The 18015-nt window shown below is 58.4% G+C and overlaps 1 protein-coding gene across 1 annotated transcript; it reads right to left on the bottom strand.

Moving 5' to 3' along the window:
* Positions 1 to 4508: 4508 nt before the first annotated feature.
* LOC119090698 (zinc finger protein OZF) lies at positions 4509 to 18015 on the bottom strand. The gene is made up of 5 exons (XM_037213550.1): positions 17977 to 18015; positions 6807 to 8045; positions 6239 to 6430; positions 5073 to 5330; positions 4509 to 4779 (listed from the first exon to the last, which is right to left on the bottom strand). Exons 2-5 carry the CDS (start codon positions 7458 to 7460, stop codon positions 4597 to 4599), a joined length of 1287 nt encoding a protein of 428 aa, XP_037069445.1. The 5' UTR covers positions 7461 to 8045; positions 17977 to 18015; the 3' UTR covers positions 4509 to 4596.

Here is an 18015-nt window from a genome sequence, read left to right as displayed (position 1 = left end):
GGCCACAACCAACCTTGAGGTTAAGTGTCGTGCTTGATTTCGATGGTACCTAGCAGGCAACTTTCTCATTTTGCCACATCTTCTCCCGAAACTTAGCCTCAAAGTGGTAAGATCCACCACGACCTGAAGAATATGAACGCGCTCTATGTGCGCCCATACGTGCCACGTCGTGTTTGATTGGGCTGTGCACAGCAAGTTGGTTTCACATATTACAAATAGGAAACGTAAACATCTTAAAATGCTATGGGCGTCTTTGGGAACCGCTCATTGCAACAGATTTTTGATGCTGCGGGAAGTTTCCAAGTGCAAAATGTTTTCTACGAAAATCGAACACGGCACATGCATTCATACAAGAGCATGTGCCCTAGAAGTCCTTCGACCATTGAGATCTATTGCCTGCATATTGAATTATACGAATCTTCTTAGAATGCCCACACCACAGGCAGGCAAACAGAAAGCAATCGTCTAGGCAGTTAGCTCTTGAGGGCGCTGCATTGGAGAAACTGGTGGTTCATTGTGGACAGCTCTTCGCACAGAGTTGCGTGAATGGGCTCGCACCTACGAGAAGCGTTTCATCAACACCAAATGGCCAACCTTCACAGCTTCATCTGCACCGCACCGCGACCTCCATCGCCTGAATGGGGTTATGGTCCGAAAAACTCGCTCATCCTGGCACGCCGGCGGTACCTGTCTGTTATCTCGCACCTGTCGCTGTTTGTGCCTGTAGCTAGGGGCGTAACCACACATTAAAGGTTACTGCGGTCTAATCTGCTTTGACGTTGTCCTATGTGTTTAAAACACACAAATAGCCCAATCTTCCCCATCGTGTCTGCGGGCCCGGACCTCACTGACCCCGGTGCCGGTTACGCCCAGGCCTACTGCGTTCCTGGGCAGGATGCGCGGAGGCCGAACATGCCGTGCACCAATCAGAGCCCTTCGTCGCATGCCCAGCCCACGCGGCCGGGCGAGGGCGGCTATTTGAGCCTGGGGATGCATGTGGTCGGATTCTGCGGAACCGGATTTCGTTATGGAGCCGCATTGGCCGTTTTGGAGGCACGCGGGATCAGTGGCCCCAGAGGAGATCAGAGGGGAAACACGTGATTTCGATCAGGCGTTTTTTTTTCTCGTTCATGCACTGCCGCAGCGGCGGCGCACACCACGCCTGCGCCACGGGACTCTTAGAACAGCCAGTCACCGATTATCCATGGTTTGGCATGGCATCTCGTTTTCCCGGTCCGTAGTGGAGCAAGGCCACTCTTATTCAGTCGACCACCTAGCCATCTAATTTTGTTCGATCTGAACGGACCCCTTGCGAACTGAACTGGAATGGACCAGCCTTACGTCCAGGCTGTCTTCGGCTGGGGACTGGGCTGCTGCGCTGGCTCAGTCACGTTACCACATGATACGATCGATTCCTTGCTGGTGCCTCGTAACAGCCCGCATTATGCTATTTCTGTTTACGTCATATCAAGCTATTTCGTCTGCCGGAGTGTATTTCGTCTGCCAGAGTGCTCAGAAACAATTACGGCGTTTGAAGATTGTATTGCCAAAGGCGCTGGTGCTGCAGGCGTGCGCTCGTCTGTGCTAAGTCACACCCAGTTCAGGGTGTGAGGCGGTGCGTTCGATGCTTAGAGTGCGACAGGCTTACGGATACACCACGACATACACAACGTCGCCACATGGGTAAAGTCTATCTTCTCATTCTGGATAATGTGCACGAAGGTCGTCCAACTAATAGCGATTATTTCGTATTTTGTGGGGTCTTTGGGGCCTAACTTATACGACCTCCAAAACTGAAACAAGGAAACCATTCTGACTGCACAGTACCCACTGCGCAATACGTAAACATTATTGATTGTACGATGATCACTGCGCAGAAACTGGCGGGATTTGTCAAAATGCTTACAAATGCATGCTGAGTTGCAAAACAAACAAGGTTAGATGGAGCTGTGGACGCATACACTGTTGCGAATGTCGCGTCACAATGATGACTCATCGTAACATGTCCGTCTGCCAGCTGGCGGCTGCATCTCAAACATCACGAATCTAGCGACGCAGATCCCTCACGCTACAATAAAACCCACGCAAACCCCCATCTGGGCTGGAACACCGTTCGCTCGCACCGACGCAAGCTTCTGAACTGGAACATTTCAGGCTGACATATGACATGGCAAAGTACATTGTCACCAGAATCACACAAGCCAACACCATACACCGCTGGCAGACCCACAAACACTCCCTCAGCGGGCTATACAAGTGCACAGGAAGAGTGCATGTGCGATAAGTGGAAAACGCGCCCCTGAAAGACGGCGTTCGAACCATTAAGGCGTGCTCGGTAACTACAATCACCGGATTGGAAGTCCTACACTCACTCACTGGCCGTAGTCCCGGTCAAACGGCACGACACCACGCTACGAACGACGCGAGCGGGACGCTGGCGCGAGACGCCACTGCGTGTGGAGTGCCGACACTGGTCTGTACAAGTCCCTGGTTACATCGCATCAGCGGAGACGGACGTTGTGCAGTCCCCACCTCCTCGGCAAATATGGCAGCTGCATTCACAAACGCATGCACGGTACGCCATGTGGGAGTCCGTGCACATGTCAAGGTCAAGAACGTAAAGACGATGCAACACCGATGATTGTGCAGACAATCAGTGCGAAAATCAATGGCCCATCTGATTATGTGACAGCTAGCACACACCTCAAAAACAGCCAGTCGGCTGCCGACGCTGCCGCAAATGTACACCGAGAATGTGCAGCTCATGTTAACCTCTCCCTATAAACACACCCACGGTCAGCGGCGGCGCACGCCTCCTCGTCCGGCTGCCGCTCCGCCCACCGCCCGGGGGCAGTGGATGCCGACCGTCCGGCTCCTTACGCTAATGACTGGATCCGAACCACTCATCCCGACCGGCGCTCGCGCCGGAGCCCGGCTCCCATACGAACTGGGGCCGCGCGCGGCCGCGGCGGCGGCGCCCGCCGACGGTGGCGCTCCCACCGCCTCAGCGGTCCGGGCGCGAAGCAAGGCCAGATGGCGCCGCCGTCGGATGGCGACGGGCGTACGCGTGACCGGCATACTTTCTCGTGTTGAAGCGGACCACTCCCGGGACAAGTACCCCCTAGCTCAATGGCGATCCCATTCCCGATTTTCTGTGGACGGGTCTGGAAAGCCGATCCTGGACACGAGATAGGGGCGAGAATGCGGGCCAGGGGTTGGGGGCCGCCGCCGCGTGCGCGCGCTGCAGCCGTGCCGCCGCCTGGCGGACGCCAGGCGGCAGCACCTGTACGCGAGTGACTAGGGCAGAACTCGTCGCCCGGGTGGACTTTGTTGGCCGTCGCGGGGCGAGAGACGGCCGTGCCAGGAGGCACAAGTCGGGACTAGAACCGCACTCCACACACCGCACGCGCTGCAAAGCCAACACACCACACACACACGTCTGTTCCTCCCTCATGGGAGTGTGTACATGACCAGATACAAGCTCTGAAATGGTGGTCCGGCTCTCTCCGACCGTACGACAGATCGCACCGTGTTTGCTTGGCTTTAGCTAAAACGTCAAAAGATCCTGCCGGAGCATCGTCGGACAAATCATGAACCAACTGAAAACGACTTCACGAACGCCGTCCCAGCTGGTGGCCATCATCACTCTCGGTGGGCTGTCGTCCTAGTGGCCTGTCGCCATGGCAGGCTGCTACATAACGCGATATCATTGATGCCAGCGCGCAACTATACACTCGCCTAACGCCGACGTACAACATAGTCCGGGCGAAGTTCTATGCTAAAAACATGGCACGGTGATGGCTCTAGCGCAAGTTTCTGAAGCCAAACGCCTAAGCGGACGCGATGACTGGTGTAGCCGAGATCTGTCAGTTCGGGGGACTCGATGCCTCCCAGATTTCCCAATCCGGGCCGGGATCCCTCGACGCCCACACAGATATGCGTTCGTGGGTATCGAGTCCTCCATATTCCCCACGGTCGGGGACCCTCGAGCCCCAGATCTGCGGTCGGGGGACTCGATGCCTCCCAGATCCAACGGTCGGGGACCCTCGAGCCCCAGACTGCGTTCGGGGGACTCGATGCCTCCAGATCCAAGGTTCGAGCCCAGATCTGCCGTTGGGGACCATGCCCCCAGTCCAAAAGCTCGGGGTCCCAGATGCGTTGTCGACAGAACAGACCACGACCCCAAGACCGGGCGGCTTCGAGGCTGCCTCAGCTCCACGCCCCGTTCCCACGCCCGCCTCCGGGTCGCCCTCCCCCCCCCCCCCCCGGTGGCGCCGGCGGCCGTCTCGTCTCCCGAGCCTTCCGCGCGGCGGCAGCGACCTCTGCGTCCCCGGCCCAGCTCGGCCGACTTCGCCTCACACCCTCGGCGCGGCCCTGTCACTACGAGCGGCGGAGGTGCCACCAGTGGAGCTCTGCTCGGACGTCAGTCGCCTGGCCTCGCCCAGTCGCCCTCCCTCCGCCGCCAGCAATGCAAACCCCTCCCCCCCCCCCCCCCATACACAGCACTCAGCCGTACCGTCCCTCAAGACGTGCAGCGGCGACAGCGGCGAGGTTCTGCGGCAGCGGCAGCGGCAGCAGCGGAGCCCTGTCGTTAGCCTACGAAGCCAGCTCCTCCAGAATCTCCTCGACGGTCTTGCGCTCCTTGCGGTACTGCTCCATGTAGTCTCGCGGGATGGTCCAGTCGAGCAGCAGCTGCACGTTGGCGCGCAGGATCTCCACCTCGTTGGCGCCCTCGCGGAACGGCGTCTTGCCGCCTGTCTCCAGCGAGTCCTTGAGCACCTGCAACGCCGTGCGCAGCGTCACAGTCCGGCTCGGCTAGCGCCAGTCTGGCCAAAGCAACGTCGCAGCCCCATTCATTCAGCTGCCAGCATCACCCTGACTGAGTTCCATACAGCCCTTTCCACCTCCGCCGGCCTCCCATCCCTGCCTCCCGCCAGCCTACCCGCCTCCCCCACCCCACCTCTGCCAGCCCTCTCCTCCCCGACTCCCACCAGCCCTCTCCGCCAGCCCTTCCTGAGTCCCAACAGCCCTCCTTGCCTCCCGCCAGCCCTACCCGCCTCCACCGGCCTTACGTCGTCGATGAGCCGCCGGCCAAAGCCGAACTTGAGCAAACGGGCGCTGGTGCTGATCTTCTTCATCAGGATGGCCAGGTAGCCGCGCAGCTTGGACACGGCCATGCCGCCCCGCGTGATGATCTCGGGCAGCGTCTCCGGCTCCAGGATCTCGGTGCGGTAGCTGTCCACCTTGCCGAACTCGGGGCCGCCGCCGCCGCCGCTCGCCTGGTACTCCGGGTGGTCCGTCTCCACGTGCCGCTCTCGCTCCGCCTTGGTCTGCGGCCGCGGCGCACCGGTCGTAAGGTCGCGTGACGTGATGAGGGCGCGGGGCACGTGTCACAGTGTAACAGGTGTGATGATGATATTAGGAGCACATGTCAAAGGTGCGATCACACGAGCAGGGGTGGACGACGCGAGTCGTGGTCACGGGGTACACAACAGCAGTGTGTGTTTTTACAGCATTAAAACCAGCCAACGTGCACTCACTCTTATGTCTGCAAACGTACTCCCACGTCGAAAAAGTAGGTGGCGCCAGAGTAGGACCAAGAGCACTCAGTCTTAGCCAGTCAAAAACATCGACGACGTTTCAGGGAACGCATCGTGTAGTGCGAAGCAAACTATTGCCAGCAGCAATCCGAGACACGCTCACTGAGCATTGCACGCGGGAAATGGGCCTGGCATGGGCAAAGTGGTACGGGTCGTTCCGTACCGGTCAGAACGCGGGACATACGCTTTCGCGAAATCCCCTTTACGCAATGGATGCTTCCTAGTATCCGTGATGGAAAAGCCTCTCCCAACCCCTTCAGCAAATGGCTTGACGGGACGTAGTAAATGAATGTCGAAACGCCGCATCCAAAACAGTATACCTCCCATCAACGACCGTCGGGAGGCCCCTGCAGACCGACAGCCGCAGGAGCCGGGAGGTTGCGTCACGGCCCTGAGCGCCACTATGGCTACTGTAGTCCCAGGCGCTCTGACAGACAGTCGCAGGAGCCGGGAGGTTGCGTCACGGCCCTGAGCGCCACTATGGCTACTGTAGTCCCTGGCGGACAGCCGCAGGAGCCGGGGGTTGCGTCACGGCCCTGAGCGCCAATGTGGCCACTGTAGTCGCCAGCGCTCCATAAAAGGCTGCGTGGCGACGCGCTTGGCATTCCTGAAGCAGTGTCTCCGTCAGCCGCTCTTACCTTGAAGAACTCCCTGCAGGCGCCGCACATGTACGGCTCCTCGCGCTTGTGGATGCTGCGCAGGTGCTTCTTGAGATGCGGCAGCTGGTTGAAGAAGTGGTTGCAGAGCGGACACCGGTAGGGCTTCTCGCCCGTGTGTTGGCGCAGGTGCACCTTCAGGGCGGTGGAGTGGGCGAACTTCTGCGGACACACCTGCGCCACACCGGCAGCGCTAGGTCAGCCAAGGTCACGCAGGCCACCGGCAGGACGGCGACCGCAGACGTGCCGGACATGCCGGCGGGCGGACGGCCCGTTCCACCGTCCTGCCGCCTATCGCCGCTGCTGATAGCCTTGGGAGAAGCAGGCACGGCCTCCATCTCAGCGTGCAGTGCTATTAGCTAGCGTATCCCGAAGCACATGGTTTAAGTCTCTATTACACGTCGAAGTACAGCAAAGCAGAACGCATGGGCGCACCACAGCACCACCGAGGATTAGCGACACCTAATATCCGGCTCCCTTTCCCATAATCCCCGGCCCTCCGCCGCCGATAACACGGCCCCCGGCTGCGGGCGCCGGCGGCACCCCTCACCTGACAGACGTATGGCTTGACGCCTGTGTGCACGCGCATGTGCACCGTCAGCTGCGAGTTCTGGGCGAAGGCCGAGTCGCACACGGCACACACGTACGGCTTCTCCTGCGTGTGCACGCGCAGGTGCGTGCCCAGGTGGCCCTTGAAGCTCTTGTCGCAGATCGGACAGCGCATCGGCCGCTCGTTCTCGTGGTACGACTGGATGTGCTTCTTGAGCGCGTCCTGGCGCACGAAGCCCTTGTAGCAGCGCGGACACTCGAAGTCCTTGATGCCCGAGTGCTTCTTCTCGTGCAGCTTGAGGTTGGTGGCGAAGGCGAACTTCATGCCGCAGTAGGAGCAGGTGTAGGGCTTGTCGCCCGTGTGCGTGCGCTTGTGCTGTATCAGCTGGCTGCCGCGCGCGAACGCCTTCTCACAGAGGTCGCAGTGGAACGGCTTCTCGCCCGTGTGGATGCGGTTGTGCACCTTGAGCCGCTCCTTGATGCTGAAGGCGCGCGAGCAGATGTCGCACTTGAACGGCTTGATGCCCGTGTGGCGGGTCTCGTGCGCGCGCAGGCTGCCCAGCTGCGTGAAACGCGCCGGGCAGTAGCAGCACTGGTAGGGCTTCTCGCCCGTGTGGATGCGCACGTGCTTGACCAGGTCGCTGCGCGAGCCCATCACCTTTCTCGCACATGGGGCACTCGTGCCGCTTGGCGGGCGCCTTGCCGGCGGCCGGGCCGCGCCCGCCGGGGTGCAGCAGCTCGGCCACGGTGAGGTCGGTGGCGGCGCCGTCCGACGGCCGGCCGGCCGGCGAGCCGAACGCCTGCTGGTCGAGGTCGAGCAGGTCCTCGCCGGCTGGGCCGCGCGTCGGCGAGGCGGCGCGCCGCTGCGGCACCAGCTCGCTCAGGCCCGGCTGGTAGTCGGCCGATGAGAGGTGGGCGCCCTCGCCGGCCGGCGCCGCCGTCGCCGACTCGGGCGGCCACAGCGACGCGCTCGCCTTCTCCTTCATCGAGAGTAGCAGGCTGGCCGTCTTAAAGCGGTCGCGCTCCTCGGTCGATGGCGGCGAGGCCGGCGGCGGCGCGGCGGCGCCCTTGCGGCCGCGCGCGGGCGCCTGGCCGGCCTGCCGCGCCGCCAGCAGCTTGTTGACCGGCGACCGCTTCAGGGCGGCTCGCAGCGGTGACTTGCGCACGGCGGCCGCGCGCGGCGACGCCGCCGCCGCCGTCGCTGACGGCTTCTTACGCCCCATGGTGAGGCGGCGCGGCTCTGTGGGCGGATCGGAGAGAGCTCTGAGGCGACGCCGGAGGGGTGGGCTCACAGGGCCGTCTCACGGGTTAGCATCCTCGGAAAGAAGGGCCCAGACAACCGTGTGACAGCGTACGTACTTGAGCACTCCGTCCAAGATGATGAGAATGCGGTGCTCGCAACATCTTTAGGCGGGCGAGTCGTGGCTCGATTGAGTTCACAGTGGACAGAACACCGATTGCGCGTCATGATCAGCAATACTATGCCATGGGGTGCAATGAGAAGTCATCGTGAGCACATAACTGGACTGTAACGCATGCCGTGTATACGGCGTATACCCTCAGAAAGCTAAAGCAGAGGTGCAAAGCGAAGACCAATAAACTGAAACGAGCAATGATAAGTCAACCGCCCAATGGAAAGAACGCGATCACAATTGCATTGCCGTCATTGAAGGTGCTGCAAACAAAGTGCACGGAAGTTTGGGGCTCAGGCATCATGCCAAGGAAAAACTGCTGAGTTTACAATCGACCCACTATCCAAATAAAGGAGCTTAACTTCAATCGATAATGTTGCCTACGGCGATGTCAAAGGCGCGACCCTATTGTGTCATGTTGAAAATCTATATCTGTCCATTTGTCAGCTGCTGGCTGTGGCAAACAGTGACACGTAATGGGTCTCGAGCCCGAAGCGATCGGCTTTTCAACCCAGCTTGAAACGCAAACAAACCCATTACGCCGATTGACGCCAATACACATTGTGATAAAGCGCACACAAAAGGCTGACGCAAAGGCTTTGTCCTGTACAGTCAACACCGATAAATAGCAAACGCTTTGATACGAGTGACTTTGGGTCGCACCAGCCATGTTCAAGCACAGCAGCAAATCTCGTTGGGACACGGTAAATGTTTCGCCGGCACCAGCGGCGTTCGTATTTCTCCTTATAACCAAACATGCCGCGTCACGTTAAATGAGCAATACAATATCCAAATCAAGGAAGGACTTACAAAAAAGAACATTTTCGCGTGCTGACAACACATTTGGGCCTTGCGCCCTGCTTAAAAGAGGAGCCCGAGCCTTTCGTCACCCAAAAGTGTAACGCACGAATATGTACTGCCGCCATGACACTAAATATTCGCCACCGAACGCGGGCACACATACAGGATTTCCGTAGGGAGGAAGCCAGCTTCTGAGGGGGCGGGGGGCACATGGTCTTTCATGGGGAGTCCGACTGATGGCTTCATAGGGCCTGCCATAGCGAGCAGCAGCTGCAGATTACCGTAACCTCTTTCTCGGACTTGTGCAATCCAGTATACATTTTTCAGGCCATGCAGATATTAAGCGAATACCGTACCATGCGTCTTGCTTCATGGGCTCCCATGTGCAATCCCTCTGTCGTTACGGTGCGCTGCAGTGAGCGGGTGTGCAGCCGGGATTGTTTTGAGGCGTTCCCAGTTACGTTGGCGTACTTATGTCCCGATACAGTGACCACAAGGCCTATGTTAGGCTCCCGGTCCCGGCAGCCCCTTAATTGCGCCCCTATTTGTGAGCAATATTAAACTAAGCCGCCTTCGGGCAACCCCTGCATTGTGATCTCCCCCAAATGACCGCGGACCCTACCCTTGTAGAGGCAGCGCACGGACCTGTGCGACCCTCTCTCGCGTGCGTCCCTGCCGACAGGGCAGAAGATCTCAAACCCGCGTCAACTGACACACTGTCTCCACATCGCGCGGCACAGCCAGTACCCTGCGGCGAAGCTCCGCCGCAGTACGGCCCTTTGGCGAAGCTCCGCCGCAGTACGGCCCTTCGGCGCAGCTCGCCGGGTGCCGCGACAGAGCGGAGCCTGTCAGGGCCCGGCTCGGATGTCAGCTGACTACGGCCTTCGGGCCTGCCCGCGTGGCGTCCGGTCGCACCGCTGACGTGTCCAGCCGCCGCCAGCTCGGATGAATATGGACCGCAACGGTCAGGAATGCCGCCCCGGCCCGCCGCAGGGCCGCGGAGTTCAGCCCGCCGCGGGGGCGGCTGACTGTGCGGGTGTGGGCGGTGGCGAACGGCAGCGCGGACAGCCCCACACATACTGCAAACACATGGGAGGGTACCCGGGCGGAGGGGAATTCAGGGTTCCCTAACCTTTTTGATGCACACAATTTAGGGTGCCCGGTAGAAATCACAAGAAAAAGGGTTTTAACTTAAAAGCTAGCACAGAAGTGTTTCGTGTTCATTCAAATGTAAGCCAAATACGAAAGCTTCATTTTGTGCCGTCTGCTTCAGCGCACGCTCCCGGATAGCCCATCAAAAGCAAAATCATCGCTCGAGCTATCACCAGCTATTTCCCAGCATCTCTGTCTCCGCAGGGGGGGGGGGAAGGGTAGGCCTCTGCCCAATCTTGCGACGAAATGAACTCCGAGCGGGTGAGCCAGACAGCAAATAATCTTGCAACAACACAAATATTTGTTTCTCACTTATTCCTGACAGCGTGAAAAGGACAACTTTTCTGCAACCCAACCAAACATCAATAAAAAGCAGAATTTGCACATCACGAGATTTTGCGTCTAGCATCTAACATGACACACATATGTGTTGTTAATTACAGCGAGCCAACAGAATATATATATATATATATATATATATATATATATGTCATCATTCCACTTATATCCCGATATTCTTTATTGGTGACTGCCGGCAGCGAGGTTGACCCAAAGCATGTAACGTTACAGATGACACCATACTGGGCACTTGTTTGCTTCTTACCGAGCCCTTCTACTTCTGGGCTCTGGATAAGCTTTTTACCATCATTCGAAGACTTGTGTAGGATTGTGCCCCTGCCGTAAGCACGTCGCCTTTCGTTAAAACCATCAACGCCATCACACGTACAAAACACGCACAATAACAAAATAATACATTCGACAGTATCTCGGATCAACGGCGAAGTCATCTATATTTTCCAGCGACGTAAAACGTGTTTCATTGGAATTTCTGAAATGCGTGCAAAGGTCAGTCGGTGTAGGTACCAAGTGGGCCCGTAAAGAAACGAAGCATCGTTTCATATATTCAATGTAGCTGTGACAACGATCAACGTACACAGTGTGTAAAAGTACTCACTCATGCAATGATACGCATACGGGCTGGATGTCAAAGCCATCCGCAAATTTCCGGAGCGACGTCTTCGCATTCACGCCCCACTGTCTGCGTGCAAGAGCCTCCCCTCACATATAGACCAGGTACATCTGACGCCCACTTGCCGGTTACTGTTGGAATCACTGTGTCTGCTTCACGCGGCTTCCAGTCAAAAGCTTCTTTCTGTCAGTGCACATGGCTGTGATGGTGGTGTTATCGACCATGATGTTCCGGGTGGTCCGTGAGCTATGCGTTACTGCTGAGTCTTTCTGGAGCACCATTTTGCAGGTGTACTGTGATGCGGCGAGACAATGCTGTGTTGTGTGGCAACAACTCGCCAACATAGGGCGAGTTACTGCGGCGCACACATGTGCCGAGAGGGCATCAGAACTTACACCTGATATCGGTAGCCTTGAGGGCGGATGTATCCCGTGCTAAGTAGCTCATCATGATCAGACCAGATATACAACTGGGCTTTTGTAGACAAGTAACCGAAATCAAGCAACCTTAATCGTTGCCATAGCTATATTGAAGATGAGAAATTTTGCTCGTTTCTTTAAGAGGCATTTCCGCACTTGAAGCGCCTTATCTTGCACACATTTAAGCCAATTTCAATGAAACCTACTTGAGGTCACCGGAAAACAAACGTGTACTTGCTACCGATCCGAGACGCCTCCGAATGCATTATATTCCGTTATTGCACCTGTTCTGCATGTCTGATGTTGATGGATTTAACGAAACGTTACGCGATAACAGTATATGTGCAATCTTGCACATCTTTTCCGGACGGTGGTAGAAAGATATCCAGACCTTGGCAACCAACGCCCAGGATGCTGTCATCTTCGCCGAGTCACAAGATGTGTGTGCATGCGTATAGGCAGCAGCAGGCCAGGGTCTGCGCAACGGTGTTCACGGGGCGCACTAATCACGGCGACTCACTCGACAGTGAATCACAATCACGGCGGGCCACTCGACAGTGAACCACAATCACGGCGACTCACTCGACAGTGAATCACAATCACGGCGACTCACTCGACAGTGAATCACAATCACGGCGGGCCACTCGACGGTGAAAACCAGGAGAAGCAGTGAAACGTCCCGTGGCGGTCAGCGGGGAGTACCCTACGGTGCCCCACACCGTCTCAGGAAGTCAGCTTCCCGCAGTTCGCGTCACGACAGTGCCGTCCGCTTCGACAAGGCCCGGCTGACGCCACCGCGCAGGGACGAAAGAAACACGAGCACTCAGTTCGGGTGCGCAGTCTGATCCAAACCGCAGCACGCAACCCCATGCCTGCCACGCGCATTGTTCCGTACCCCTACGCAGAGCTGTCATTTCTCCCAAAGGTCGGGTTGGCGTTCCAACGTGTCAAGCCGCCCTGCCGTTCCTCGTTGGGCCCGCCGGCGCGTTGTGGCCTGCCCCGCCCCGTCGCCGGCCGGCGCCGTCCGTCCGGTCGTCCGGCCGGCCGGCGGCGGCAGCTCCGGAAGCCCGGCTGGCGGAGCGCGTGCGCTGCGCCCGGGTCGGCGGCGCGTCCCGTAACGGCCCGGTCGCGCCGCGCCCCGCCACGCCACGCCACGTCCGCTCACTTCCGGTGATCTCGACGCCCGGATGGGAAGTGGCCCCTCCCCGGCGGCCGAGCGGGGCGACGCCCCGCCGCGCGCCCGACCGGCCGCCGCTGCCGCCCGCCGACCGCGGGCGGGCTCGTACGTACACAGGTCACAGCTGAGAGGGCCGCGGAGGGGGGGGGGGGGGGGCGGACGCCGGGCGGGACGGACCGATAGCGGCGGGCAGAGGACGGGACCCGACTGCCAGCTGGCCCGGGCGACCGTCTGACACCGGTGGCGAAAGCGGCGCGGGGCAAAGGGTGCAGGGACACAAACAAAACGAATCGGAGGTCGCCTTCGAAGTGAGCGGACGACGAGGTACTGTCGTAGGTCGGCCTTCGAAGTCTGTTGCGCTGGAGGACACTTTTTAGGCGATAAGCTTTCGAGGCCAAGGGAAAGCTGTCCAAGCATTAGCTGCATTTGGTCGTTGAGTAACCGGTACGTTTAACGAGCCCACATGGGCGATGCTAAACGGGGAACTGTAACCAAAACGGGGAACCAAACGTGCTGGCTGTAGTAGTTTCCGTATTTCCACTCAATTTCTGGCTTAAACATCCAGGTGGTGACTTTCGAAAACCTGGGAAAAGCCTGGTCTCATGGCCCGAGACGAGTTTCCCCAGCAGTGAAGCAAGACCAACACTCAAGGATAAAACGCAAAAACCGCGCAACACGGACTTGGATCCTGACAGCCCGACGTCACTTTGTGCACATCCTCAGCTTCTGTTGCGGCCTTCTAGCTGAATACCTTGCGTGATCTGTTTGATCATCGCATATCCGTTAAAAATATTTGGACGTTCCGCACAAATCAAATGTGTGGAGCTGTCCAAACGGAGTTTCGATTTTGAGCTGCTAATGGGCTCCTGGCGGCGGTGTCCTGGGGCCACAATACGACAGCAGTTTGTTACCCCACGTCCATGTCGCTGTAACTACACATATGATGACCCACTTGGCCAGGTGGGCTGGACACCGGACGGCCCCTGCCCAGCCCGCGAATCGCGTAAGTGAAATTCTGAGACTTCCGAATATCTGACTGCAGTCAATTCAGACGACAAAACGGCCACGTCCATGACAGACGGCTGGGGTCACACATGTGACCCCATGTGACCCCACACATGTGACCCAAACAAGCCTCCATTTTGGTCATGCCCAGACCACCTCTGAACAGCCGCTACCGCACGCCAGCGAGTGTGACCCAGAGCCGGTCGACGAGGCGGAGGGGGAGGGGAGGGGGCAGGGCGGAAGGTAGCGGTGCCCGGGCCAGGAACGGGCTGTTCGTCGGCACACAGGCGCGATAACGCCGCCCGTCCCAGTCCCAGTCCCGTTTACGGCACACAGGTGGCGGCGTTCCCCGGCGGCTGCCGGCCGCGCCCGTGTCGATTCGGGGAGGTCAACACAGCCGACAGCGGGGCTCCGCGCCCGTCACAGGTGGATAAAATAGGCCACTGGGACGGGCAGCGCCCGACGGAAATATGCGCAGCTACTGCCAGGAGCCCCATTAGTGGTGACTACACAAGCCGGCTACAGCCATAGCTTCCTCAGGGCAGTACGTCAAGAATAAGCAGGGGTGTAGCCCGGGGCATGACAGCTAGCGGGTAGAGCAGGGGGCTAAACCCCAAGCATTCCGAAAATGTAAAACATTGGTCATAAGCGCGGTAACCAGAAAGCAGAAAAAACGGCTATGCTCCACCCCCGCCACTTGGGAGAACTTCAGTTTACTCCTAGGCATTGCCGCCTACGACTTGGCGTATCGAAAACAGCGCTGCGCCCCCTGCCATCGCACGGGATAAGAAGGAATCCCGCTCCAAATTGTCGACAGCCAAACAGCCAAACGGGTTACCAGCAGATACAAAGCGGGTGCAATGCGATAAGCCTCCATTTTCTAGCGCATTCTATCGGTGGCTGGTTCGGTCCTTCAGCGCCCCCTCAGCCCGCTGTTATTGAAGATAACTGCGATCCGTTACCCGAAACAGAGCTCGGTCAACGAGGACCATCGCAGGACTAGCCCCCCGCCCCCCCCCCCCCCAAACATCCCGCGAACTCCCCCACGGCTCCGCAGCCTGGAGGGGAGCGGGTGGGGGCGGGCGGCTCAGCCGGGCGCCGTCCGTTTGCCCAGCGGGCGGCTGTCCGCCGGACGAGCCGCGCCTGACGTCACCCAGCAAATGTCGGCGGCCGTGAATCAACGAGACCGGCGGCGGCGGCGGCGGCCGCCGCCTCCAAGGCTGCCCCACCCCGTCGGCCCGGACGGCGGGCGCCCTGCACACACGCGGCGGCCGGTGTTTGCCGCGCCGTCACAAGTGGAGCACGCGACGATAGCACGCTGTGTGCAACGATAACGCGAGAGGGCAAATACAAGATGGCGGCTGCCGGCGATGAATGGTCCGCCGGCAGCTCGAGACGCAGTGGCGGCGCCAGCGCACGGGAAAGGATGGGCGGCTTCGGTCGGCGCCGTCCTGGACGCTGTCAGGGACGGATCAGGAGCAGCTGTGAGATGGAGGGCCTGGCTGGCTATGACGATGTTATTCTGGATGGGAAAGGTAAAAAGTGTCACCTACACGCACGACTGCGATGGTAACAAATGAGGTGTGTAAGCCTGCTGCAGCGAACAGGGTGATGTATTGTACTGCTCGGAGCCGAAGCAAGCTGAGAGCGGCACCCCGCTATTGACATTACACCCACACCTCTCATCGCAATGGCACCCGGGTAACGCGATACCCTCAAGCCGTACGCCGCTACACTGACACTATCCCGGGCCAGCCTGTCCGGATGTGGAAACACGAGCAGATCGTGGGACTCCGACCATTTACCACGACCCATAGCCGCCAGTCATTATCACACCCGCCATGATAGCTAGTCATTTGAAACGACACCGTACCCGTGTTTCTGACACAGGAGCATTACCACGTGTTCTCGGTCTGGACAATTGGTGGCTAACAGATACCTTGCCGAAAACACGATATTCGATCTCGGGTCACGTTTCCGCCTCGCGAACTATGTTCAACCGCCGCAAACAGCAACTGAGCCAGCGCAGCACGGTCCCGACGTGGTCAAAATCGCAGTCGCAGCTTCCGCGCAGCGTCGCCGGATGCAGCTGCGCCGTTCACTAGGCGTCGGCCCCTCTCCGGGTACCGACCTCGCCGAGCCCGCCCCGCCCCACCCCACCCTGGCCTGGGCCGGGCCGGGCCGGGCCGCGCGGCCCTAAAATACCGGCGCGCCCGTCCTGGCAGCGGCCGCCCGTCGGGGTCTATTTATAGCCAGGGCAGCCGTCGGCCGGCCGCGTCGACCCTGATCAATGTCCGTCGACGCGCGTCGAACTCCCCGTCCCCTGCGCGACGCGACGCCCGAACAAAAAGCGACCACGGAGGGGGGAGTCGGTGCTGACGCGGGGGAGGCGCCGGCGGGCGCCGACGCGAGCGGGGCGACGGACACGGGACGTGCGCCGGCGGAACTCGCCTTAAGCTTTGCCAGGCCTGAAGCGCCATGTCCCTGAGCATTGGACCGGGGCTTTAAGCGTAGTAAGACCACCTGTGGCTCTGCTGTCCCCTCCATGACGAGTGTCGGGCAGTTTCACCCAGGCTAGCAGACTTACGCAAGTTAAGCGCATTTACGAGGAACATTATGCACATACATAGGGCAGTACTAGTGGCTTATTTCCTCGGAGAAAAGTCAGGAGAATGGAGATATAGATGCGTTGATATTTCGTCAACATGCCTTCGTCGAAACGAATCGCAGAACTGCAGCGCTACCGAACGCCACCGTCCGCCCCTAGTCATTCCGTTAATCATGGATGCCAAGCAACCCACCTGCCGAGAACGACTCCCATTAGTCTAGTCGCGGATGGCGAAAAGAGCGCTGATGGCTACAGTCAAGAGCTGCAGACCAGGCCATATCAGCCAGATAAGCCCATGCTTGACACTTCGCCTCCTGCTACAGGCTCACCTGTCATGACAGTTTGCCGTCAAACTACTGATTCCTATCAAACTTAGCACTGTCTAATCCGGCCTCTGTTCAGGGATCCAATAGATCAGTGGACTTATGACTATGGAGCTAGACCGATTGATTATTGGTGTTTGTACTGCGCGCCTGCTGTAGCTTCATTCTGACACGCGGAACTCAGAACAAGTCAATCTGGCAGCGGGTCGGTGCGTCGTCTGCCCCGTTCCCTTGAAAACCTCTGTAGGTTTTCGAGACGCGCCTACAGCTTCATTACACCACCCCTTACATAGAGAGCTGGGAGCAGGTCTATGCAGCGATCGGCCGATGCCTCGTCCTCTACGATCCCTTCAAATTTGACAGGCTTTCCACCACACCCAGTGAAAATAAGCATGCCTAGAACAATGTACAGACCGATAACACACATCATGCCTGTCTTCTGCATTTCTTTCGATGCATGGACAAAGAAGGCCCACGGCCCCTCGCCCAAACACAGAATATGCCTGATTTTTAGATGTGTTTGGAACCTGACTTGTAGGCTTGGCTTTACGGCCTCATCACGCGACAAGTTGATGGCCTAATTCAAAAGGTGATGCGAGCCAAGACTTAAGTCAACTCTACACCCCGAATTGGACGCACAAACCCACGTGCAATTCGTCACTCTGCAGCGACAATTGCTACAACACAGCTTTAGATGTCCCCAATGCCCAGTGCGAACAGTACGGCAGAAATTGGTTTACAGGAGAACGGAAGAATGTTAGACAAATTAGGTTCCCTCAAGTGTTCCAGGAAGAAAACTGAGTGCACATAGGCATAGGCGCAGGAACGGGGGATGGGGGGCACATGAGGGCCATGGCACACCCACTTTCCGAGCATTATTACGCCTATCACGAGGCACGGAAATAATCAATTTTTTAATCAATTTTCAAGAAAAAATGGCACGTTCATTTGACTGGGCAAGAAGGTATAGCAGAGCACTTAGACCAACAGACCTCGAGCGTCAAAACGACATGAAAGGGCATTTACACACTACCGATAACAACTGCAGTACAAACGCAGTGACTGTCGAAGTAAAAACGCAATGTCCACACATGGCGATGGCAACGCCTCATTCTCCTGCACTGCTGAGGACGACCGCAGCCGTCCGTACTCCCACATACCCCCCAGGCCACACAGCGCTGACCGCTACTGACGAACGCCATTGAAACACCAGTCCCAGGGAATTAGACTGCAACGCCTCACAGTGGGCAAATCACGCAGCTCAAAAACAACATGGGCCAGAGAGCTGGACGAGTTGAACTCACCGTGGACGGACGAGGGGTCGTTGCCAATGCCGCCGATGT

The sequence above is a fragment of the Pollicipes pollicipes genome, unplaced genomic scaffold (assembly GCF_011947565.3).
Source record: "Pollicipes pollicipes isolate AB1234 unplaced genomic scaffold, Ppol_2.1 Scaffold_3087;HRSCAF=3621_pilon_pilon_pilon, whole genome shotgun sequence".
NCBI classification, from domain to species: Eukaryota; Metazoa; Arthropoda; class Thecostraca; order Pollicipedomorpha; family Pollicipedidae; genus Pollicipes; species Pollicipes pollicipes.
Note: the sequence above shows the minus strand (reverse complement) of the source record. Positions and strands in the feature narration are given on the sequence as shown.